The sequence below is a fragment of the Elephas maximus genome, chromosome 11, assembly GCF_024166365.1.
Source record: "Elephas maximus indicus isolate mEleMax1 chromosome 11, mEleMax1 primary haplotype, whole genome shotgun sequence".
Lineage (NCBI taxonomy): Eukaryota > Metazoa > Chordata > Mammalia > Proboscidea > Elephantidae > Elephas > Elephas maximus.
Window position 1 is genome coordinate 55,365,584 of NC_064829.1, and position 26,873 is coordinate 55,392,456.

At 47.2% G+C, this 26,873-nt stretch overlaps 2 protein-coding genes across 6 annotated transcripts in view; both read right to left on the reverse strand.

The window, feature by feature from the left end:
- Positions 1–15,532, reverse strand: part of LOXHD1 (lipoxygenase homology PLAT domains 1) — a 186,099-nt gene extending 170,567 nt beyond the window's left edge. Inside the window, exon 1 of the mRNA XM_049901744.1 lies at positions 15,286–15,532. Coding sequence (XP_049757701.1) covers positions 15,286–15,532 — 247 coding nt within the window. The remainder of the gene's footprint in view (positions 1–15,285) is intronic.
- A 4,005-nt stretch (positions 15,533–19,537) lies between these two features.
- The window catches only part of ST8SIA5 (ST8 alpha-N-acetyl-neuraminide alpha-2,8-sialyltransferase 5), a 79,635-nt gene continuing 72,299 nt past the window's right edge, over positions 19,538–26,873 (reverse strand). For all 5 annotated transcript variants that reach the window (XM_049901738.1, XM_049901740.1, XM_049901736.1 and 2 more), the window contains 2 exons: positions 23,554–23,646; positions 19,538–22,126 (listed from right to left, as the gene is read on the reverse strand). In XM_049901738.1, coding sequence (XP_049757695.1) covers positions 21,658–22,126; positions 23,554–23,646 — 562 coding nt within the window. In that variant the 3' untranslated portion in view covers positions 19,538–21,657. The remainder of the gene's footprint in view (positions 22,127–23,553; positions 23,647–26,873) is intronic.

Here is a 26,873-nt window from a genome sequence, read left to right on the forward strand (position 1 = left end):
CTAGGACCCTGGGCTGCCGCATCCCCTTCCCCTGTTCTGGTCTCCTCCTCTCAGAACCACTCTCTGTCCATGTTCCTTCATATGTGACTCGGGGACCACCTCCTCTCCAGAGGAGCTCATCAAAATACCCACTCTGGGCCCCCACTCCAGACCTCTGGAATTTAAATCTCTGAAGGTGAAACTAGGGAGTCTGTGTTTTCAACAACGCCCACGCTCCTGGGGCGGGGGGGGTGGAGTTTAAATGCACTAAAATTTGGAAACTGCAGTAGTCTATACCCTCCTAGGTGAACATGCTAACTTGACAAGTTTGTCTGGGCCAATAACGGGAGAGGCTCAGCAAGCGTCTACCCCAGGGCACATGGCCCTGGCTGCATGTTGGAATCACCTAGAGGGTTCTACCCCGAGAAAGGTTGATTTACTTGGTCTGGGCTCTGGGCTGGGCACCAGGATTTTTCAAAGCTCCCAGGTGATTGTAAAGTATAGCCTGAGAGAGGTTCACTGTCAGCCTTCCCAGGTACCTGGGGTGTGTTAAACAGAGCCTTCTAGAGGCATCACATATGCTGTGTGCTCTACCCCAAAGAGTGACTCTAAAGGAGAAATGTCAGCTTGAGAGGAGGGAAGGGTTTGTTCTGGGATAGAGGGAGAGGGAATATATGAGGGCGGTCAACACCCAAGTCCCTCCCTCGAAGCCTGGGGCCAGCTTTGTTCCTGTCCCGCTCTCTGGAGCCACTCAGGTCCCCCACCAGAGGAAGCATCTCTGACTGCAAAAGTCATCACCCAGGAAAGCACAACTTCATCTCCTCCCCTACCCTGCTGGCAGACGGCCCTAGAGTCAGCTCAAAACCTGGAAGAGCTGGAGTGAAGTTTAATTATGGGTAATGCATGCCCCCTGCTGGCCACATCTGGTTTGACACCTGTTGTTAACTATCTGGATTCTTCAGGAAGGAATCATAACAGATTACCAAGAAATTACTAAGGACAACTCATTTTGCAGTGAGGGCTTGTTCAGAGAAAAACAATAATAAAACGTTTATTTTTCATAAGGGTCCATTTAGAGAAAAAAATAATAAAATGTTTATTGAAATGTTTTCTCAAAAATTTGAAATCAAAATATTTTCAGAGAAGCCCTCAGCATTAGAACACAATGATTAAGAGAGCAGGGCTGAAACAATGTCAACTGTTGACAAGGTCATGGGGCAACTAGAACTCTCATGCTCTGCCGGTGAGGTGTAAAACCTTACAGCCATTTTGAAAAAGAGTTTGGTAGCTTCTGATAAAACTTCCCATACATCTCATAAATTCTATTTATGGAAGAAATGAAAATGTATGTCCACACAAGATCAATATGTGAATGTTCATAGAAGCTTTATCCTTAACAGTCAAAAACCAGAAACAATCCAGACGTCCATCCAAGGCCAATGAACACACTGAGATGTGTCTATACGATGGGCTGCGACTCAGCAATAAAAAGGAATGAAGCACTGATACAGGCTACCACGTGGGTGAGCCTCAACAGCCTCAGGCCCAGTAAGTCTCTCTCGCTTCCCTTCAGGCCACACTGCACTTCTGCTAGGATCATTTTTCCGGAAAACTGATCCAGACACATTCTCTTGTTACCCCATCTCCTAGAAGACAAGTTTCCAATTCTTGGCCCTGTTTATAAGACCCTCCAAAATCGGGCCACTGTCTCCTGCTCCAGCCCACCGCCTCCTGCACCCCATCCCAGCCCGTCCAACCACACTCACCAAGATCTTTCATTCCTTGCCAACTTCTAGGATTTGGATCCGTTTGTGACGCTTAGTCCCTTTTGACTTGTAAACTCTGGTGCATAGTCTAAACCTGGTCACTGGTCATTTCTGTAAAGCCTCCCTCAACTTCTCAAAGCCAGCCTAGCCCCCCTCCTTTGCACTGACCCCAGTTATTGCACCTAGATCATTGTTTGTAATCACTTGCTCTGTAACCAGAACGTTGAACACACAGGACAGGTGGATATGATAAAAAGCATCTTTATTTTTGCTTAATGAGGACAATCTTTCCCTCGACACTAGATAAAAACCTGGACAGGCCCATGGCTTTTCTGATCACCATCAGGTAATTGAAAAGTTTACGAACACTCCAAGTGACAAACCCTGCCTCATGTCAGTAATTAGAATTGCACAGCCTACAGTATTAGCTCACTTCTAGTCCTCATGAAACTCAGACCTCTCTGCTCTCTTCCCCAGCCAGGACCAGGACCAGAGCAGCTGGGCAGCTGCCTTTTGGGTAGGGGTCAGGGGTGGGGGGGAGTGGAGAAGAGTTTGCCTTCTATCTAGCTCACCTCTGTCCCTCTCTTGGTAGCTGCAAATTCCAACACACACTCCACCCCTGCCCACCCCAGGGTTGGATCACTTCTGTGGTAGCTGGTAGCTGTTAGCTGCCATCTAGTCAACCCTTGACTCATGGCAACCTCATGAACAACAGAATGAAATGCTGCCTGGTCCTGCACCATCCCCATGATCAATTTCAGATCAGACCATTGTGACCCATAGAGTTTTTATTGGCTGATTTTTGGAATTAGATCGCAAGGCGTTCTTCCTCATCCATCTTAGACTGGAAGCTCCATTGAAACTTGCTCAGCATTATAGCAACACGCAAGAATCAAACGTGGGTCTCCCACATGGAAGGCAAGAATTATACCCCTGAGCCACCACTATCCCCATGAGTCACTCTCCTGAGAGGCCTTTTTATACTCTGGGCCTCATGGATGTTTAAAGCTGGCTCCTCCGTGGGTTTATTCATAGGCCTCACTCTGACGGGCTTCCCCTTGACTCAGGCTGTGTGTCTCCTTTGGATGGGCAGTTCCCAAACCACCTCAGCTTTGTCCCAGTAGCTCCTAGGCCCCCTGGCTGGCCTTTAGGTCCAAGTTCCTACTACCAGGAATCACAGGCAACAACTTTCCTAACTCAGCCCTCTACTCCAGGAAACTTTAGCTTCCTCGTGCAAGGGTGGGGCTCCACTCCTCTGTCACCCCAATTGCAGGAACACATAGCAAGATCTCTGGATGACCCCAGTGAAGTCCTTCTCACTAAGCCTGGAGTCAGGAGAGAGCAGTGACCCCTGACTCCCACCACTCTACCTTGGGGATGAAGATGGGGCTCGTAGCAGAATTCCTTACATGGACATCCTTCTCAAAATCAACTATTCTATCAGCTCTGTCATTCGATCCATGCGAAGGGCCCAAAACAGTTTAACTGGTTTTCAGCAAATTTGTCTGACCATTCTGGACATGTCTAGCGCATCCTTTGGGAAGCAGTATCCATTATAATCAGGTGACCTGGTTGAAATTTTCAATTGTATGTCTTCTTACACTTGATAATCTCTCTCCTCCACCAAGCAATCCCCTTGTTCAGGGCAGAACTGGTGTCTTGTATTTCTGTACATCTGCCAAGTGTCATTCTCGACCCCTCCCTGCTTTTCAACCCCTCCCCCACACTCAGTACATCTCTAAATCTGTTGATTTGTTTGCTCATTCCATGTATCTTCTTGGAGCTCTCAACTCTGTCCTCCTGGCTCCATCCTCACGACTCCCACCACCCCACCCCAGTCCATGCCACCAGCACCAGTCATCTAACTGGTCTCTCTCAGGCACTCTGTTGTAGTTGCTAGGTACCTTTGAGTCAATTTAGACTCACAGAGCCCCATGTGACAGAGTAGAACTGCCCCCATAGCGTTTTCTTGGCTGCAATCTTTATGGGATCTATATGGTCGCTATGAGTCAGAATCAACTCAAAGACAAACAGTTTGGTTTTTTGTTTTTGTTTTAGGGGGAAGAACATCACCAGGTCTTTCTCCTGCAGAACCGCTGGGTAGGTTAGAACTTCCAACCTCTCAGTTAGCAACTAAGCACTTATACTTTTGTGCCACCAGTGCTCATTTCAGGCACTCTGGTCCTCATCAATTTCCTACATGACATTGAGGTCCTCTTCCTCCTTAAAACCTTCAAGAACTACCTGATTCTCTTAGAATAAAGGTCAATATTTTGAACATGGCCCACCTCTTCCCCCATGGTCTGGCCTCTGCCCACCTCTTGACCTTTTCTGGCACTATGTTTCCCTCACTTTCCTGGCCACAGCCACATGGCCCTTCCTCAATGGTGCCAAGCTCTCTCCCCATACAGAGCCTGGGCACGGCTTCCCGCAAAATTCTCCACTCTGCCCCCTACCTAGTCAACCCTTCCTCAACTTTCACCTCTCATCTCAGTTGTCTCTTCTCCAGGGAAGTTCTTGGTGCTCAATCCCAGGTCGGGGCTACCTGTGTAAGCCTCTTTTAGCACTTCATGTTCCTTTGTAGCACAGTCTATAATTAAACATTTTTTGTGAGATTTTTTAAATTAACTCCTATGTTCCTTGAGTGCAGAAATTGCATGTGTATTTGCTCACCCTTATATTCCCAAAGATGTCCCTGGATGGTGCAAACAGTTAATGCTCTTGGCTGCTAACTGAAATGTTACAGGTTCAAGTCCACTCAGAAGAGCCTTGAAAGAAAACCCTGGTGATCTACTTCTGAAAAACCACATTAAAAACCCTGTGGAGCACAGTTCTCCTCTGACACACATGGGGTTGCCGTGAGTCAGAATCAACATGAAGGCATCTGGTACTGGTGTTGTTGTTAGTGCTGCTGAGTCAGCCCTAAGTCCTGTACCATTCATTGTAATTCATAGGGTTTTCGTTGGCTGATTTGTAAGGCAGATCTCCAGGCCTTTCTAGTCTGTCTTAGTCCAAAAGCACCACTGAAGCCTGTTCAGCATCATAACAATATGCAAGCCTCCAGTGATAGACAGGCGGTGGCTGCACGTGAGGTGCATCGGTAGAAAGCAAACCCAGTCCCCCACATGGAAGGTGAGAATTCTACCACTGAATAACCAATGCTACCACTAGTACTGGTACAGGTACTATGTTCCCAAATCCTCACGTAGCCTGGCATGTAGTAAAGGTTAAATAAATACTGAATGAATGAATGAATGAATAAGGTGGAAAATAGTGTGCATTTAATAAATGTTTCTTAAATAAATAAATGAACTACAATTAACTTCCATCCCCTCATTCATCCATGCATTCATTCATTCTAAAATCTGTAAGTCCCACTTCCTTAATTGTCAGCTCTTTCTTCTTATGATGTACTAGAAGGCAGAGCCCAAGTCTTAGGTCTGACAATTGACATTTTGCAATTATAATAATGAAATATTTAAACATCTTGCAGCTGGTGCTGAGATTCTTCTTAGGGAGAAAATGGCCTTTCAATGAGAAAACATCTTTGGAAGGTGGAAGATGAGCTGAGATCCAGGCATAGCAGGAAACTGAGCAACACAGAGAATGTGCAAAAGTTCCAAAGAGAAAGTAGCAGGAGCGTGTTTTGCCCATGAGGGGGAGCTGGGGAGATGAGAACAGGGAGACAAAGAAGGAAGAGGTAGAAGAGAGATGCTGGAGAGGTGGAGTGAGGCTAGAGTGGCAGGAGAGTCCATGTTGGGAGGTTGGTCCGGTGGCTGGGCTGTCACAGGTCACAGTAGGCCTGGGGATGCCAAATGGTGAATTGGTTGTCTAGAAGTGTCTCCCATCCCTTTTCAATTTCCTTCCACTACACTCTGGAAGGCATTGTGTGATCAGAGATATACAGAAATGGCTGCATATAATATCTGGGTGGTTAACAGGTTTAAAACAGGAACATGCTCAAAAGCAGGAATCAGAAGTTAGATGGTTCAGTGGAGTAGCACGACACAAGATAAACAGACAAAAATCAGTTGGATTCCTATATACCCACAAAGAGAACTACAAAAAGGAAATCAAGAAAACTCTATCATTTATAATAGCCCCTAAGAAAAGAAGAAGAAAAAAAAAATACGTAGGAATGAATTTAACCAGGGGTGTAAAAGACCTGTACAAAGAAAACTACAAAACACTACCCGAAGAAACCAAAGGAGACCTACACAAATGGAAAAACATACCATGCTCATGGATAGGAAGGCTCAATATTGTGAAAACATCATTTCTAGCCAGAATGATCTGCAGATACAATGCAATCCCTATCCAAATACCAACAGCATTCTTTAACAAGATGGAAAAACTATTCATTAACTTTATATGGAAAGGAAAGAGACCCTGGATAAGTAAAGCATTATCGAAGAAGAACAAAGTAGGAAACCTCACACTACCTGATCTCAGAACCTACTATACAGCCATGGTAGTCAAAACAGGCTGGTACTGGTACAAGGATAGACACATAGACCAATAGAACAGAATTGAGAAGTCAGGCTTAAATTCATCCACCTACAGTCAGCTGATCTTTGACAAAGGCCCAAAGTCCATTAAATGGGAAAAAAAACAGTCTCTTTAACAAATGGTGCTGGCAAAACTGGATGTCCCTCTATTAAAAAAAAAATGAAATAGGACCCATACCTCACATCATACATTAAAATTAATTCAAAATGGATCAAAGACCTAAATAATAAAACCTAAAACTATAAAGATTATGGAAGAAAAAAACAGCAACAACACTAAACCAAATCCTTTGTTGTCAAGTCGATTCTGACTCATAGTGATCCTATAGGACAGAGTAGAACTGCTCCACAGCGTTTCCAAAAAGTGGTGGATTTGAACTGTCGACCTTTTTAATTAGCAGCTGAAGCTCTTAACCACTGCGCCACCAGGGCTCCAGGACAATACTATGGGCCCTAATACATGTCATAAATAGGATACAAACCATAACTAGCAATGCACAAACACTAGGTGATAAACTAGATAACTGGGAGCTCCTAAAAATTAAACACTTATGCTCATCAAAAGACTTCATCAAAAGAGTAAAAACAGAACCAACAGACTGGGGAAAAAAAAATTGGGGCTACAACATATCCAACAAGGTTCTTATCTCTAAAATCTATAAGATATTGTAACACCTCAACAACAAAAAGACAAATAATCCAATTAAAAAATGGGCAAAGGATATGTACAGGCACTTCACCAAAGAAGACATTCAGGTGGCTAACAGATACATGAGGAAATGCTCGTGAACATTAGCCTTTAAAAAAAAAAAGAAAAAAAAAATTTTTTTTTAGGGAAATGCAAATCAAAACCACAATGAGATATCCTTTCACCCAAGATTACCGACACTAATTTAAAAAAAAAAAAGCAGAAAATAACAAATACTGGAGAAGTTGCCGGGAGATTGGAACTCTTGTACACTGCTGGTGGGAATGTAAAATGGAACAACCACAGTGGAAAATGATATGGAATAGCTAGAAATAGAAATACCATATGATCCAGCAATCCCCCTCCTAGGAATATATCCTAAAGAAATAAAAGCTGTCACACGAATAGACATATGCACACTCAGGTTCATGGCAGCATTTTTCACAACAAAAAGATGGAAACAACCTAAGTGCCCATCAACAGATGAATGGATAAATAATTGTGGTACATACACACAATGGAATATATACAATGCAAAAATAAAGAACAATGATGAATCCGAGAAACATCTCACAACATGACTGAATCTGGAGGGCATTATGTTGAGTGAAATAAGTCAATCACCAAAGGATACATACTGTATGAGACTGCTATTATAAAAACTCAAGAAAAAGTTTACACACAGAAAGAAACAATCTTTGATGGGAGGGGGAAAGTGGGAAGAGAAAATCACTAACTAGATTGTTGCTAAGTGATAACTTAGATGAAGGGAAAAACAGTACACAATATAGGAGACATCACCAAAACGTGTCATAGAAGCTTCATACAAAAAAAAAAACCCAAGCCCGTTGCCATCGAGTCGATTCCGACTCAATGACCCTCTAGAAGAGAGTAGAGCTGCCCCATAGAGTTTCCAAGGGATGCCTCGTGGATTCAAACCGCCAGACTTCTTGGTTAGCAGCCAAAGCACTTAACTACTACACCACCAGGGTTTCCTAAAACTCCCTGGGAGACCAAGTTACTGGACCTGAGGGCTGGGGACCATGGTCTCGGGGGACACGTAGGTCAATTGGCACAACATAGTTCATGAAGAAAATGTTCTACTCTATTTTGGTGAGTAGTGTCTGGGGTCTTAAAAACTTGCGAGCAGCCATCTAAGATACGTCTGCTGGTCCCATCCCATCCAGAGCAAAGGAGAATAAAGAAAACCAAAGACACAGGGAAATAGTAGTCCAAAGGACTAATGAACTGCAAGCACCACAGCCTCCACCAGGCTGAGCCCAGAACAACTAGATGGTGCCCAGCTACCACCACCAACTTCTCTGACAGGGATCACAATAGAGGGTCCTGGGACAGAGTGGGAGAAAAATGCAGAACAAAATTCAAATTCACACACACACACACACACACACAAACACCAGACTTACTGGTCTGACAGGGGCTGGAGGAACCCAAGACTATGGCCCCCAACACCTTTTTAACTCAGAACTGGAATCACTCCCAAAGTTCACCCTTCGGTCAAAGATTAGACAGCCCTCTAAAACAAACAATAACACACATGAGGAATGTGCTTCTTAGTTCAGTCAAGTACAACACCTGCCCAAAAGCAAAGACGAGAAAGGGAAGTGGAGAAGGGGAAGGTGTTGACACATCACAGGGACTGCAGCCAATGTCACAAAACAGTTTGTGTACTAAGTGTTGAATAAGAAACTAAATTGCTCTGTAAACTTTCACCTCACACACACACAGAGACACACACAGAGACACACACACACAAACTGATTACAGCCAAGAAAAAAAAAAATCAGAGGGATCATGAAAATGTCAGCCTCCCCCGGCCTGCTCCAGACAGCCCACCAGGCCTCAGGAGCCCTCCCACCAGCTATTAAAGCCCTGCAGTCCCCTCTCCAAGTCCTTGGGTGTCCTGTGTACCGTCAATTCAGCATGCCACCCGACTTGGTCTTGTGGCCTCTGAGCCTTTCCTGGGATCCCGCCCGCTCCCTTGGTTAGATCGCCACTCCTGCCAGGCACAGACAGATCTACCAATCCTCAAGGAAACCAAAAACAGCAGTTGCCATCGCATGGCCTCTGACTCACGGTGACCCCATGTGTGTCAGAGTAAAACTGTGCTCCACAGGGTTTCGAACGGCTGATTTTTTGGAAGTAGATCACCAGGCCTTTCTTCCTAGGTGCCTCTGGTTGGACCCAAACCTCCAGCCTTTTGGGTTACCGTCAAGTGCCTTTAACCATTTGCACCATCCAAGGACATCAACTTTCAGGTATCACCCGACAAAGCCCAAAGATGTGCCAGGGTGGCCCTGAGTTCCTCACAGTCCCTGACCACCTCCTCACATTGGGCTGTGTGCATCAAAAAAAAAAAAAAAAATACCAGACCCATTGTCGTCGAGTTGATTCCGGCTCATAGCGACCCTATAGGGCAGAGTAGTGTTCCCAAGGTGATGCTGTGGATTTGAACTGCCGACCTCTTGGTTAGCAGCCAAGCTCTTAGCCACTGTGCCACCAGGGCTCCGCGCTCTATCAGGTCCCCCCAAAACACACACAGGAACACAGCCAAAGAGTCTTTGCAAGATAAACCTATTAACTGATTTTATTGGGTGGAAATTGAGGGCCTTTCAAATACAGTGAGAGATACAAAGTACCCTGATGATGTTTTTAGGCATAACTTACAGTAACCTTTGCAGCCACTGCTAGGGACTGCCACACACAAGCCAGCATTTTGCTGCCTGAGCTTGTGTGAACAACTGTTCCTGGGACAGGTTGCCAGAAACAGAAGTTGCATAAAAACAAGATGACAACTTTGGCCTCCCTTCCCCCAACTCTCTTTGAATGGCTTATCAACGGTAAAGTGGAAATTATCAGAGCAAGAGAGGCGCTTTTTAAGAACAGTGCCAGCCTGCATTTGTCCACATCCCCGGCGTGGGCCTTCCCTGCACACGCCATCACAGGGATCCAGTTTCTCTCCAGCTAGAAAGGCCTCTGTGGAGCACAGTGCAGTCTGACCTGGATCTTGGAAAAGGACAGCTGGGGAGAGATGGGGCCAAGGGACAGACGGAGGCCACTGCCCAAGGCCACCTTGTGTTCACACCTAAGGGACCGCTCAGCCATGGGTCAGTGCCACCAGCTCCTGAGGTTCTGAGAAGACAGACTCCTCTGGTTGCTGCCTTCGGGGGAGCCCAAGGCAGCACCCCCTCCAGAATCTGACCTCAGGCCTGGGCTGGAGCTACAGCAGGCCCAGGGCAATGCCAACCCTCATTGTCTGTCTTAGCTTTATTTTCAGAGGGGGTGGCAGGGGTGTGACTGTAAACTGTACCACAGACAACCCATCTTACAGGTACAGACATAAAAATATTTTACACACACACACATTTGTATGTATGTATGCATATGGACATATATGTATTTCACAGTTCAAACAACACAGCTTTTAAGAAGAGGTATGGCTTTCCGAAAGGCTGTCCATGGTCTGGTAAGGGAACCTTCAGGCCACCAAGCCCCTGCTGCCTCCCTAAGATGTGTGTACGGAGCATGGGAGCTCCAGGGAGGACCAGCTGCCCTACGAAGAGGCCTTGGGCTCAGAAGCCAGCCAGAGTGAAGGCCAAGGGTCCTGCTGGAGAAGGGGTGCAGAAGGACTGGCTCCTGGGTGGGCTGGCAGAACCCCACCAGCCTTCTCCCAAACAGCCACACCACTGGAGGATTGTCATCGGTGGACCTCACACCAACCCCCTCCACACTTCTGCTTGGCTCAAGCCTGAGGCCTTGGGTGCCTCTCTGCCAAGTACAACTGACTCCCCTCCCACCTCACCAGGTATAGCCACATAATGCTGCTGCCTCTGGGTTGCCCTGGACATGGGTCCCCAGAGAGGACTGAATATAAAACAGGGCCCTCCACTCAGGCAGTGGGCAGGTATGAGGACAGGACTAGCCTCCAGATCAGCCTGACAACCTCACAGGAAGAAAGCAGAAGCCATTCAGGGAGCTGCAGCAGGACAATGGTCACCTCTTCCCCACCCCGCCCCTCCCACCTTGTGGGAGCTTAAGCACCCAACACCAGAGGCTGCACTACCAATCACCCATACCTGGGAGCTCCACTGTAATCTTTCTGGGCCCCAGTGAAGTGGAGATGCTACAATCTGCCCTATCCTCTTCACAGGAATAGAGTGAGACCCAACGAGAAAATCGTGCTGAAGGTGTTAGAAAGTAGAAGTGTTCGCCTGTGGGGGGAGAAGTCATTCTTCAATTCACAAATAAGCCCAGGCCTGAGTCCCTGTAGAGCCAGCCCCAGCTGAAATTCTGGTCCCCTCCCCCCACATGCAATAACAACAGCTGGAAGCAGGGGTGCAGATGGAAGCAGAGGTGCGGATGCAGGTTGCCCCAGTCACCACTGGAAGCTCCCCTGTAAGATGGGAATTGGAAGAGGCCCATTTTCCCTCCTTCTGCCCTCTTTTCCTGAGGGAGGAGTAGCAGGAGAAGGTTGCCAACGTCAGAGGAAAAACTTAAGTCCAAAAGAGTGAGTACCCATTTCATCCATCCTGCATCGTTACATAATGACTTTTTACCTAAGTGAACATCAAGATGACTGAGAGCTGATCTTTTAAGCACGAAGACTTTTGTAAGTGTATTTTAAGTGCCTTTGGATTGAAACAATTCTAGAATGGATAAGAGGCTTCCCTGTCTTCTTAAACACATTATCCTAAACATTGTTTAAACTTTCGGGTACCTCTGTGTGGTTGTGGACATCACAGAATGAACTGAGCTGAAATGCTTTGTTACCCTCAGCATTATTAAGAAAGAGAGGGCCATTTGCCTCCCACTAACTGACCTCAGAGGTCCCCCGGTGGCACAACGGTTAAGTGTTCAGCTGCTAACCTAAAGGCTGGTGGTTCAAAACCACCCAGTGGCCCCGCAGGAGAAAGATCTAGTGATCTGCTTCTGTAAAAGTTACAGCCTGTCACATGGGGTCATTACGAGTCAGAATCAACTCAACAGCACCCAACAGCTGACCTCAGAACATTTAGCCTTTTCTGAGATACAGTAGCCGCCCCTCCCCATCCGAGGTTTCCGTTTCCGAGGTTTCAGTTACACGTGGTCAACCATGGTTAGAAAATGTTAAATGAGTACGTAGCATGATGAAATCTCACGCTGTCCTACTCCATAATTTGCATAGCTTTTATCACAGTATATTGTTGTAATTGTTCTCTTTTATTATTAGCTGTTGTTGTTAATCTCTTACTGTGCCTAACTTATAAATTAAACTTCATCATAGGTATGTATGTATAGGACAAATCATAGTATATATAGGGTATCCACGGTTTCAGACATCCACGGGAGGCCTTAGAACATATTCCCCGCGGATACAGAGCTTTGTTCTTTTTAATGCCATCACTATTAGATTATCAAATCCCTGGGCGGTGAAAACAGTTAACACACTAGGCTGATAACTGAAAAGTTAGAGGTTTGTGTCCACCCAGAGGCACCTTGGGAGAAAGACTTGGTGATCTACTTCTGAAAAATCAGCCATTTTGAAAACCCTTGGAGCGCAGTTCTCCTCTGACGCTCATGGGGTCGCCATGAGTGGGAATGACTTCATGGCAACAGGTGGTGGTGGTATCAGGCTATTAGTGGCCACTTCTTATTATATCTAACACCTCTTACTACTCTCCTAATTTGCTTTATTAATTATTAGAGTCCAGAACCAAGTTCACTAGAATCGAATGTAAAATTAAAATGAACACTGAGGGACTGCTGTTAGAAAAATGTTTGGACTTTGAAGCAGAGCTGTAGAGCACCTCTTTCAGAAGCTCAAAATCAATTTTCTTTCATGTGAGTCCTTGGCTACCTGGGAAGTGAGGCATGCCTTTACTTGTTTCAATACCTTGTTTTAATAAAATATTAACCATTTACCTAGTTTCAATAAAATATTAACCATTTCCCCTTTAATGAGGCATCAAGATGTTCATGGATTCTTGAAAACTTCAGGCTGAATACTGAAGTCTGAGCTGGCACATGGGTAAAGTTTTCACTTAGAGACCTTCACTGGAAAGCAACACCTTTGGAGGAAAGGAACAGGTGAATGGCCTCTGGTTGGAGGAAAAAGAGGTTGGGGCAAGCACTAACCAGTTGATTTCAACTGGAGTCTTTTCCATGGGAAGGTAGAAAGGGAAGGAAGAGCATAAGGAAATGGAGTGTGAGCCCTAATCCCCTGGGGCCAGGTCAGCCCCTGTTTCAGTGGACTGTTCCTCACCTACACCTTCTGTGTCTGTTTTCCACAAGTGTGATGGGGGGGACAGAGGGCTGGGCTAGGAACTCTCTGTGCTGCAGGGCACAGAGAAGCCTCATCTAGACCACACAGGGACCCTACCTCAGCACCCATCACAAAGTGACCCTCACCTAGCCACACGCTGGTCCTGAGCTCTAGAGACACCAACGGTCTGAGCCTGGTCAGAAAAGGCATCCTAATCCCAGACATGGATGAATCGTTAATTCAGGCACTCTCTGAGCCCTTCCTTAACCCTGCGAGGAGAAACCTATGTAACTTGGCTTTAAAAATATCCCATAATGTCATGATGTCTTGGTACCTTGAAGAAGTCTCAAGCCTGAATCAGGTTTATGGGGACTGCAACCCCCATCCAGGAAACAAAGTGCTGCAGAAAAGGGCTAAGTTAGTTATAAGGTCATCTAGAGCCGTGGTCCCCAGCGTGTAGTCCCTGGAGCAGCAACAATGTCACTCGGGAACCAGTTAGGAATCTCCCACCCCAGACTCACTGAATCAGAGGCTCTGGGAGGGGCCCAGGAAGCAACAAGCTCCGCAATTAATTCTGAGGCACGTTCAAGGTTGAACGTGGCTCATCTAGAATAGGGTTCTCAACCTTGGCTGCATGTGAGAGTCATCTGGACGCCTGGAAACCTCTATACCCAGCCCACACCTCAGGCCAACTGGGTCCAGGCGTGAGTTTTCCAAAGCTCTTCCACTGATTCCAATGAGCAGCCACATTGCCAAGGGATCCATTCCCTCTGCGTTACCGCAATGCCCCTCAACCACTAGGCAACAGAATCATTTAAAGAGATTTTCAAAAATAAAGATACTGAGCCCTACCCACAGGCCAAATGAACCATGTTCTCTCAGAAGGTGAGGACCTAGCATTGGTTTTTTTAAAGATCCCCAGGTGATTCTAACGTGTGCCTGGGAATAAGACCCACTAATCTAGAGGAAATAGAGCTTTCCCCCCCAAAGCTGAGCAGATCTTGTAGGAGAAGGAAATAAGTTATTTGGTTGCCAAGGGAACCATCCTTTGTGCCAAGAGCTAAGTCATGGTGATTTGTATTTCTCTCTTTTTCTTTGGAATGAAAAAGGAAGGTTCACAGAAGAACCTTCTCAGGACACTGGCTAGCCAGGACAGCCAAGTCCAGCTAGTGAAGCAAGACAAGTTGACACTCAACAAAGGTGCCAAGATCAACAAGAGCTGGGGACCCACTGAGGGCCCAGGGCAACTGCTCAAAGCAAAACAAAAATTCGCCATTCTATTTTACGGACATTGAAAACAGTTACTGTCATTTGAGAGCAGCTGGTACCTAAGTGATTCTACAGTACACAGTTCTTTAAGAAGTCTTTGATCCTGTTGACACTAAAGCAGATTTTGCAAATGTTATAGGTTCCTGAGCCATTAATTTTTGTTGCTAGTTTAATCGTGGTTTATATTTCATATTTATATTTACAGAAAAAGCAGACACTGGGTTGTATGCCAAATTCTTGTTTTCACTCTTTTCCCACTCAAGACTCCAGTCTGAATATTAAGCCAGATACTGCCACTCACCTAGCAGCAGCCACTGAGCCACCGTCCCACAGGGCACTGGTTCTTGAGTGGCTGTACCCTCCAGGATCACCTGGGGAGGTCACACAGGCTGGTCCCCAGGCAGGGGCAGATTATCCAATAGGCAAGGCAAGCATGGTGCTTACCTTGCTTACCAGATCATCTGTAGTGAGCAATTTCACATTTTTTCACCACATCAAAGATTCTACTTCTAGGTATGATTGGCATCTGTCTCTCTCCCAGTCCCACAGCATGTTCCTACATAATCAAAGCCTCTTTTCAAATTTACAATCCCTAACAACGATGGATTACCCAGTAAGCAATGTAACCACGGGCTTAATTGTGCTTACTTCCTCATCTGTAGTGAACAGTTTCACATGTTTTTTATATCAAAAATGTGGTGAAACCCATGTGAAGTTGTTCACTATAGATGAGGAAGTAAGCACAGACATGGTGAAACCCATGTGAAACTTCACCACAGATGAGGAAGTAAGCACAAGTAAACCCAAGCTTACCTTGCTTATTGGGTAATCTGCCCATGTTCCTAGGCATCACGACCCACCCCCAGGCTCTGAGTCCATTGTCTTGGCTCTTAACAAGCACCCAGGTGCTTCTGATGCAGGTGATCAGCATCAGAAGAGCACACTGCATTTTTAGGATGCCTTTTTTTTTTTTTAGGATGTAATCAGACCTGCCTCGCTTGACCAGACCTTGAAGAGATTGCAGAAGGTCCATCCCTGGGCATTGGTGCACTCTGGCCATCAATACAGCCCCAGCCTGGCCATGAGCCACCACCAGCCTCCTCCCAGAAGGGAGTCCAGCTCAGAGCAGCACCATGCCCTCCCCACCCCCGCCCCAGGAAAAGAGAGCTCCTGGCCTTCCATGGGGCTCCTAGAGCAGACATTTTGCAGAGCTCAGCATATCTGTTTCCTAGGCAACAAATAAAGCATTTTCCTCTCATTTTTGAGACACTGTTCATAAATCCCTTGTACATTCCTGACCAGCCTTCACCTCAACCACAACAATACAAGATCTTGACAAATCTGTACGGTTATGTGGATGGAAGGAAAGAAAAAGGATATGAAGAAAAACAGAAAATGTCTTTCCCTTCTTCTGTTGAAACTAGAGGAAAAGGGTTGGTTAACAGGCAAGAAGCAGATGAGCACAAATATAATGAGGGCAAATAAGAAGAGGAATCCCTGGGGGTGCAAATGGTTAACCCTCCCAGCTGCTAACTGAACAGCTGAAGGTTCAAGTCCACCCAGAGGCACCTCAGAAGAAAGGCCTGGTGATCTATTTCTGAAAAATCACCCACTGAGAACCCTATGGAGCACAGTTCTACAGTGACACACACAGGGTCGCCATCTGTCAGAACTGATTCAATGGCAACTGGTTTTTGTTTTTGTTTTGTTTTAAATCAGAAAATAGCAGAGAATGGGAGATGGAGCAGTAAGCCACCACAGCACAGACACATTAGCCTCCTGGGCCCCAAGCTCCCTGAGGACAGCTGGGGAAAAGTTCAGTTCTTCACACATAGAAGATATTAAGTAAAAAAAGAGTATTCTCTTAGTTAACTATTTCTCCAAGGTGTCACTCTGTTTATACACGTGGTCTCCTGAACTGCAGGAGCCCACTAGGTAACCAAAGACCTCATTTTGGAACTAAGCACGTGTTGAGCTCTGACCACGTGTGGCCCTGTGCCAGTGCTGGGGCACAAAGATGAGCCAGATACAGTGCTATACCTTGGGGAAAAGACAACCTTCAGCCGAGGACACAGTGACACCCATGCCATCTGCTATAAGGGTGTCCTAACAGAAGTCAGCAATGGTTGCTGCAAAAGCACAGAAGAGAGAGTGCCCAGCCCACCTTCAAGGGGAGGATCCAGGGGCCATAAGCTGAAGATCTGCAAAGGCAGTGAGGAGAAGCCGGGGGGGGGTGGGGGGGGTGTGGTGTTCCAGATACTTCTAACAGCTTGTGCAAAGGCACAGCACCTGGAGGAGTATGGAGAGGGAGCAGGGAGGTGGCAGCAGGGCCTCTGGGAAGATGAATGAGTCAACTTGGGACATGCTCTGCATGACCTGGTAAGGAACCTGGTCAAAGGCAAAGGGCAAAGGGCACCATCAAAGGTGTTTTCAGAAGGTAATTCTCTGAAGCAGGGAGATCAATTAGAAGGGACTGAGTTAGGTCAGTAGCAGAGGGGATGAATTCAAGGGATGTTTATGAGTCTGAACTGACAAGAGTTGATGAACAAATAGACATATAGAGGGTGAAGGAGGAGGAAGAGTCAAAGGTGATTCAGGTTTTAGGCAGAGTGGCCAGTGGTGTGGTGAAGCCACTCATCAGGGGAAAGACTAGAGAAGGGAAAAGGCAGAAGGACCCTGCACTTATTGAGTGTCTAGTTTGTGCTGGGACTGTGGTAGTCATTGTGCAATACTATTTCAGTTAAACTTTGAAACAGCCAGGGAGGTAGGGTACCTGTCCTCATTTCTCAGATGATAAATTGGAGCCTTCAGGGGGTTTTACACAGCTAGTAAGTAGTGGGAGCAGATTTGAATCCAGATTCTTCTTTTAACTAACCAGTTGAGGACACACTGAAGTTTGAAATGCCATGCAGGTACAGAGCTTCAGGAGGCCGTGGTGAGTATGCTTCTGACGCTCAGAGGGAGAATCGACCTGCAGGTAAGAGGTTTAAGATGCAAGGACAGGAGAAACTTGAGGCTGCAAGTAGATGTGATTTCTGTGGGAACGCACATAGTCAGGGAAAGCCCTGAAGAAGCTTTACGGAAGATAAATCAACAAAGGCAAATGGGAAGGAGCAGAGACAGGAGGGAAGTCAGTGTTGGGAATCAAAAAAGAGAACTTCAAAAAGACCTGAGAGGGCATCCTGCCAAGTGTTACATGAATGTTAAGTATGAGACCTGAGAAGTATCCACGCTTTGGCAATTAAGATCTTCATCCTGCCAACCTTCATAATCCAGAATAAATGTCTGCCACCCCCTCTTCCTCTGTCCTGGATAACTATCCCTAAGCCTGGACTTCATAGCACTGTGCACAGCTCTTATGTGTGTTTGTGGAATTGGTTGTTTCACATCTGCACAGACGGTAAGCTCCCTGAGGGCAGGGGCTATGTTTTGCTCATCGCTAAGTCCCTAGATGGTGCAGTTTACACTTGACTGCTAACCTGAACATTGGTTGTTCGAACCCACCCAGAAGCACTGCAGAAGAAAGGCCTGGCAATCTGCTTCTGTACAGATTAGAGCCAAGAAAACCCTATACAGCAGCTCTACTCTGCACACACGAGGTGGCCATGAGTTGGCATCAACTACAGTACAACTAGCAACAGCTCCCTGGCACTTAGCATAATGGCTGGTACAAAATGAACATCTGATAAATGCTTGTTGAGCGACTGGCTGAAGGCAGCACTCTGCTCTCCCTGCACTGTCAGAAAGTGCTGCCCGGCTCCTACCCCACACTCCACGAAGTCCAGCCTGAGTGCTCTCTGCAGCACTAGAGGAGCCTGCAGAGTTGCCAGCGCCAATGCTGCTGAACTCGCTGAACCAGCCCCAGAAGCTGCACCTGACCTTGAGCCACCTTCCTTTTCGCTTGGCTAAGCACTGAGTCATTTACTTGTTTTCACTGCTTTTCAACCCTGAAGCAGTGGATTTAGCACAAAGGAAGACATGACGGTGGTTTTGTTTGTGAATCGATTCCCCTTAAATCAGAATTAAATCAGTAGTTTTATGCTGCACGGTGGGATGGTTACTGAGTGCAAGGAATGCGTCAGAGGCTTCCGGAGTCAATGACCAGGTTGCTCTGAACCATTGGGGCATGCTTTTCCTACCAACACTGGCCATGCAATTTACTGCAGGCTGTGGGAGGACCGTGCCCTGAAAGTCAGGTGCCTGGGTAAGTCCTAAGTGAGCCACTAGCTGGCCATGTGGCCATGAGGAAGTCACTCTGCATGTTGTCACTTCACTTGTACCCCTTTCTGGGCATCTCTCCTTACCTGCAAAATGTGGAGATGGCCTCAGTTCCCCTCCAGTGCCAGACAGCACACATTCTACTATGATGGGGGACAGGGTGGTCAGTGCTGCTGCCAGGGGGAGGATTGAGGGGGCACCAGATGAGCAGAGACCACCTCCTGGACCCATGACAGCCTCCTGGAACACCTATCTCTAGAGTAGTGACCATGTCTAACCTTGGGCCCGTCACGAAATCACTGAGACACCTGTTTGATGGGAACGTCCTTTCCTAAGGGGGTCTTGTGACAATTACAGGAGATGTGCGGAGAAGTGCTCACACAGGCCTGGCAGGAATGACAGTGCGGTCAATCTTAGCTGTTATGATAATAACTACTGTTATTTATGGCTTAGATCCATACACAATGAATGCCTCAAAAACAAACAAAAAGGGTAGCAATTGTAGGGACCCTAGAGGTCTTTGCTAAGCCTCTTGCTGTACAGAGGAGGAAGCTGAGACCCTGAAGGAGAAGAAGGGATCTGCCCCAGGTGCCACAGGCAGAACTGGGACCACAAGCCAGGTCTCCCAACTCCTGCATGGGATAGATCCCCATGCTTCATCCCCAGCTCTGAGAAGGGCGTTGGCTGGGGCAGATACCAATCCCAACACCTTCAGCTGTGGGGACCAGATGTCTGACTGACCTACCTGGCACATAAATATTACCTAGGGGGCTCCCAGTAGAGGGTTCCTGTCCAGAGCCAACACTCAGAAGATGCTTGAGGCATGACTTGACCCAGGTCACTTTCATTTCTGAGCTTGTTTCCTAGTGGGACAACATGGTCTTTAAGAGCCTTCTAGCTCCAACGTTCATGGTTTCAAGAACTGGGCTCAATTAATCACAAACAAGTGGCTGGGAAGCTCAGTTAACTAGAACCTTTCCCAGGAGCTCCTTCCTCAGAAGAAATAGGCAGAGTCCAAGAAGTCATAGCCATCCCCTGTCCTCATGTAGTCTCTCCCAGTTTATGGAGGGCTTGGCCCTATTCTGCTTTGCTATCCACTCCCCTCCTCTCTGCAAGGCAAGCAGGATACACAATCCTAGCCCCGCTTTACAGACAAGCAGACTGAGGTTCTGAGCAGCCAGAGGTTCCCCCAAGGCCATAGAAGCCACAGGGCCAGAGCTCAGAAGGCTCACAGGAGATCAGCACCTAGAAGAGTGCTATGCACTGAGCACGCTCCCCTGACAACCACCCACATAAAACACAAGCTGAGATGAAGAGGCTTTGCCAAGAAAAGGAGCCCTGGACAGAAGCCTGGAACCTGGTGCCGGGATGGAGTCTGTGCTCTCCTGTCTCACTGGCTGGGCCTGTTGCTTTACCTGTAAAGTGAGGTGATCGGATAAAAGGCTCCATCCCTGCTGGGCCAGCACAGATCCTAATCGTCTCCCAGAGCACTCAGCACATGGGACTGGGATTTGTCTATGGTCCACCTTCACCTCTAGAAGACAGGGATAACGCCCTTGTCATCACGTCTTCCTGAGCCCAATCCAGACCACTGCAGAATAGGCTTTTTGGAAATGTTTAAGGGATGGATGGAGAGAGGGAAGGGGTGCAGACAGAGGGAGAGAAGGGAAGGAAGGGAGGGAGAGAGGAAAGGAGGGTAGACTGGCTTCCAGCTCTAACAATCTGTGATTCCACAAAGCTATGTTCTAAGACAATTCACCAACTGTCTACTAGGCACAGTTGCATTAATGGTGGAAAACACTACAGGGAAAGCAAAGGGAATGAATTTCGGATGTGAAATGCCACATCAACCCTTTCCAGCCTAGGCACGGAACCTGAGGCCGTGTGAGTCCACGTGTGTGAGGCCACCAGGCTGTGCAACAGGAAGTCCCTCCTTTACAGCGGAAGCCCCTGTGATGCTGGTGTTGGAGGCCAGGACTCACTCCCACAGCTAGGCTCCCCACATTACATGCCAGCGCTTTCCAGACCAGAGCTGGAACACAATATAGCAGGATTCTGCTGTGTTCAGGAACATAAAGAGAAACAGATCTTATAAATAACTCCTGGTTAAAACAGAGCTGAAAATAAGGAGGCAGAAGAGGAAGCAAATTGCTGAGCACGTATGGAGTCGATAACATTGGCTCAGAAGCTTAGTGCAAACGGCTGGTCTGGTTTATTTCCTTCTCATCAAAAGATCAAACGCAGGGTTAGACCTGGAGGCACCAAGACTGAGTATGTCTGAGGAAGTGTCTGCAAGGGTGGATGGTGTCTTAGTGGACGATCCTAACCGTCTTGCATTGTCTGCCACAGCTTCACTTAATGAGCCCAGCCTGTTGGTCTGACCTTGGCTGGTAAGTCTCTGGACCTCTCTGAGTCACTTTTTCTTCACAGGAAGGTCTGTCTGCTGGGTTGGTCATGAAGCTCTGAGATTCTGGACAGCAATAGGCCGCTGAGGCCTGGGTATAAAACTCAGGAACACAAAGGACTGAATTCAATCCTGACTGTGCTCAAAAGTCTTGTCTCCTTTTTTTCCACTTGCTGCAGGGCCTTCCTTTAGCCGTGACAAGGCCACTACAGTTGTGCTCTCTCGATTGCTAAAATTGAGTGCAAATGTGCTTTATTCACAATAGCCCCTGAGGGCCCCCTGATTTTGGGGTGTGGCCCAGCAGCATGCTCTCCGTGGGTGGAGGCCCAGGAAGCTCAGTTCAAGCTGCCTGTGCCCCAGCTCCCACCCTTGCCTCCCCGCCCCCTGGGACCCACGCCCGAAGCTGAACTACTGAGGGAGGGGCTCCCTCAAGGCCAGGCCCTGCGCTGCCTGGCCTCCTGGCCTCTCCCTGCCTGGCCTGGGGCTCCCAGTCCCACCAGGAAGGAGAGGAAGGGAATTGTGGTGGCTGTGGGTGGGGACCGGGCAGCCTGGCCGCGCTGCCATCAGCAGCAGCTGCAGGTGCCCGTGTGGACGCGGAGGATGCCGCGGCTGTGCAGGTGCAGGAAGGTGAAGATCTCGGAGGGCATGGCGTGGAAGCCGGGCCGGGGCTTGACGTTGTCGTAGTAGTGGTGGGTGATGTAGAGGCCCGAGGGGTTCATGGGGAAGGCCCAGAAGCCGAAGAGGTGCACCTCCTCACAGAGCTCGAGCGCCGCTGTGGCCAGGATGAGGCCGGTGCTGATGCGCTTAGCGCGCACGCCCAGGCTGAGCCAGTAGCGCGACACGTTGACCAGGTACTGAGGGTGGAAGTAGTAGACCGCCTGCGGCGACTGGAAGTCGTCCAGCACGTACTTGACGCGGATGGACACGTCGGTGTTGCGCGTGTTGTAGAAAGCGGGCAACAGCACTGACGCGTTCTCGTACACTTGCAGCACGCGGTAGAAGGGCCGCCGCCACTTCTCCAGCTTGTGGAACCTGAGGAGGGTGACGGCATCAGGGGTCAGCCGCCCACCCCTCCAGGCCCTGGAGCCCCAGGCTTCCCCCACCCCGGCACCCTGGGATCTTTTCAAAGGACACGGGGGCTCACCACCCCTGCCTCCTCTCACCTCACTCACCTATCATGTAAACACCTGGCCTTTCTCAGCAGAGTTGTATTTTGTAAGTAGGTATTGGGAGGAGGACAATCAGAACTCAATTGTCCAGTGTTTGACCACAGGGATCGCTCAGAGGGGAAGCAGTTGGGGGAAGAAGGCTTTCCCTGGAGCCCCCACACCATTCACCTGCCCTGTCTTCCTCAAGATACCCAGTGACACACAACAAATGCAGCTGCCCTCCTGTCTCAGCCCCTCCCTCCCCCAGCCTCCAGGTGCATCTCACAGCCTTTCTTTACATTCAACAGCCCTCCCTGCTCCTAGGGCCCTGTGCCCCTGGCTCACCTCAGACCTCTCTCAGTGCCCCTTCACAAGTGACTGCTGACTGCTTCCATCCCACCTCTTAAACAGGTGTTCCCTGAGCATCTGATCCAATTCAATAACTCCCACTGTCCCTTCCTCTTACCCTCATCTGGCCAGGATGGGGTGACTCTTCCCAGGGCTGGGGTTTCAACACATTAGCCCCTTCCTCCAAAGCCTCCAAGACCCCACAAGGGGAGCCAGGATGGGGGTGGGGGGGGTGGTCAGGATCTTTGCATAATGACACCTGGACACACCCTGCAAAGGGGGCTGCTGTGCCCCTGGTCACACACTGGAAAACTCTCTGACTCAACTCTAGATGAAGACAGCCTAGACCAGTGCTCTCCAAAAGAAATATACTGCAGCCTACACATGTCATTTTTAATGTACTAGTAACCGCTGTTTCTATTTAAATACTATTCAATAAATATTTCCTTATATATATCATAGGTTCCCTGGGTAGTCCAAACGGTTAAACACTTCACTACTAAATAAAAGGTTGGAGGTTTAAACACACCCAGAGGCACCTCAGAAGACAGACCTGGCAATCTGCTTCCAAAAGGTCACAGCCTTGAAAACCCTACGTACAGAGCACAGTTCTACTGTGCACATGTGGGGTCACCAGAAGTCACAATCCGCTCAACAGCAACCAACAACATATTAAATAAATATTTAAATATATGCAATATTTCTATTTAAATAGAAACAGGTATAATTTTTGTATTTTATTTAACCTGATATATTCAAAATACTATTTTCCACGTGTAATCAATACAAAAGATTAATGAGGTATGTTACATCCTTCTTTTCATATGAAGTCTCCAAAATCCAGTGTCCGTTTTACAGATAACACATTTCGGTCTGTACCAGCCCATTTCAAGTGGTCAGTAGCCGTGCTTGACTAATGGCTACCCTATTGGATGGTGCAGCTCTAAAATGAGGACTACTGACCTCTCTGTGATGATGCTGGGGTTCACAGTGACCACGTCTGTCTTTACTCCCACGTCCATGGTGTACTTCTCCGAAATGGGGGGTAGATTGCACCTGCAGAAGAGACAAGGTCAGTAAGTCTACAGGTGATGCCGGGAAGCAGCTGACGGTGAGGGGAAGGAGGGATGGTGATCATAGGACCAAACCAAAAAAAACCAGTTACCATCAATTCTGACTCACAGCGACCCTACAGGACAGAGTAGAGCTGCCCCATAGGGTTTCCAAGGAGTGACTGGTGGATTCAAACTGCTGACCTTTTGGTTATCAGCCAAAGTCTTAAACATTGCACCACCATTGCTCTGATCACAGGGCAGAGGGCTACAAAGGTAGCTGTTGTTGTTGTTAGGTGCCATTGAGTCAGTTCCAACTTATAGCAACCCTATGCACAACAGAATGAAACACTGCCCAGTCCTGCACCATCCTTATAATCATTGTTATGCTTGAGCTCATTGTTGCAGCCACTGTGTCAATCCACCTTGTTGAGGGTCTTCCTCTTTTCCGCTGACCCTGTACTTTGCCAAGCATGATGTCCTTCTCCAGGGACTGATCCCTCCTGACAACATGTCCAAAGTATGTAAGACGCAGTCTTGCCATCCTTGTTTCTAAGGAGCATTCTAGTTGTACTTCTAAGACAGATTTGTTCGTTGTTTTGGCAGTCCATGGTATATTCAATATTCTTCGCCAACACCACAATTCAAGGGCGTCAGTTCTTCTTCGGTCTTCCTTATTCATTGTCCAGCTTTCACATGATTGAAAATACCATGGCTTGGGTCAGGCGCACGTTAGTCTTCAAAGTGACATCTCTGCTCTTCAACACTTTAAAGAGGTACTTTGCAGCAGATTTACCCAATGCAGTGCGTCTTTTGATTGGCTGTTGATTGTGGATCCAAGTAAAACGAAATCCTTGACAACTTCAGCGTTTTCTCAGTTTATCATGATGTTGCTCATTGGTCCAGTTGTGAGGATTTTTGTTTGCTTTATGGTGAGGTGCAATCCATATTGAAGGCTGTGGTCTTTGATCTTCATTAGTAAGTGCTTCAAGTCCTTTTCACTTTCAGCAAGCAAGGTTGTGTCATCTGCATATTGCAGGTTGTTAATGAGTCTTCCTCCAATCCTGATGCCCCGTTCTTCTTTATATTGTCCAGCTTCTCATATTATTTGCTCAGCATACAGACTGAATAGGTATGGTGAAAGAATACAACCCTGATACCCACCTTTCCTGACTTTAAACCAGTTGGTATACCCTTGTTCTATCTGAACAACCGCCTCTTGATCTATGTAAAGGTTCCTCATGAGCACAATTAAGTGCAAAATTAAACAATAAATCACTTAGGGATATATCTACATGTGATAAAACCATTTTTAACAAGTAAAAAATTCAGCGTGGTGATTACCTCTGGGCAAGGCAGAGGTGGGATGGGGAAGGAGCATACGAGTTGATTAATGGCTTTGAGAATGTCTGGGTTCTTAAGTAGTTGGTTCACAGATATTCATTTGATTACTTTCCTTCGTACTTACCTATGTGGTACAAATATTTTTCATATGTATCAAATACTGCATAGTAAATGAACTAGTAAGTTTTGAAAATGAGCAGATGTTAACTGGGCAAATATGAAGGTTATAAGCATCTGTGCAAAGGCCCTGTGGTGGGAGGGAGCATGAAGCATTCAGGGAATGAGTGGCTGAAGCCTTGTGGCTGGAGCACAGAGTGAGGAGAGAGTGGTTCAAGTTGAGGTCAGAGACGGAAGAAGTGGCCAGACCATGAGGGACTGGTCGCCATGTTAAGAATCTGGTCCTTCATTCTTGGGGAAACTAGGGGTTTAACAGGACCCTTTATTCAAGGAGAAGCCATGAGTTTTGTCATGGATTGAATTGTGTCCCCCGCCAAAATGTGTCAACTTGGTTGGGCCATGATTCCCAGTATTGTGTGGTTGTCCTCCATTTTGCGATTATAATTTTATGTTAAGAAGATTAGGGTGGGATTTTAACACCACCCTTACTCAGGTCACCTCCCTGATCCAGTGTAAAGGGAATTTCCCTGGAGTGTGGCCCACACCACCCTTTTTCTCCCAAGAGATAAAAGGCAAGGGAAGCAAGCAGAGACTTGGGGACCTTATACCACCAAGAAAGCAGCACCAGGAGCAGAGCGCGTCCTTTGGACACAGAGTCTCTGCACCTGAGAAGCTCCTCGACCAGGGGAAGATTGAGGACAAGGACCTTCCTCCAGAGCTGACAGAGAGAGAAAGCCCTCCCCTGGAGCTGACACCCTGCATTTGGACTTGTAACCTACTAGACTGTGAGAGAATAAATTTCTCTTTGTTAAAGCCATCCACTTGTGGTATTTCTGTTATAAAAGTACAAGATGACTAAGTCAAGTTTCTACATGGCCTTTTCTAACAGGGCCAGGACCATCACCTGTCTCATAATGCAACCCCACCCCTGTCTATCAGACCATCAGGGAAGGCAGGGTTTATATTTCTCTTAAAGACAAGGGATGAGTCTGCAGATGACTACCGCTTATCGAACATCTATGACATGCCAGGAACTTTCATAGGATTAAACAAGAGATCAACAACCTTTGCTGTTGCTGCAGGTGTCATTTTCGACTCACAGCAACTCCATGTGACAGAATAGAAGTGCCCTATAGGACTTTTTAGGCTCTGACCTTTAGGGAGCAGATCTCCAGGTCTTTCTCCCACAGAACCATTGGGTGGATTTAAACAATCAACCTTTTAGTTAGCAGCTGAGTACTTAACCATTGCACCACCAGGGCTCCTTTCAATAATTGTTGTTGTTGTTGTGTGCTGCTGAGTCAATTTCGACTCATAGGGACCCTATAAGACAGAGTATAACTGCCCCATAGGGCTTTCTAGGCCAAAATCTTTATAGGAGCACATCACCAGGTCTTTTCTCCCGCAGAGCAGTTGGTGGGTTCAAATTGCTGACTCTGATTAGCAGCCAAGCACTTGACCATTGCCCTCAGCAACCTTAAAAAAAAAAAAAAAAAAAGCCCAAACCCATTGCCGTTGAGTTGATTCTGGCTCATAGCAACCCATAGGACAGAACAAAACTGCTCCATAGGGTTTCCAAAGAGCAGCTGGTGGATTTGAACTGCTGACCTTCTAGTTAGCAGCTGAGCTCTTAACCACTGTGCCAGGTGGTAGATATTAGAGTCCCTGGGTTGTAAATGAGAAATAAGACGTTCAGAGAGGTCAAGGGACTTGCCGCTATTAGGTGGTTAGAGACAGGTGCAGAACAGGCTGGTCTGGCTCCATCAGTGC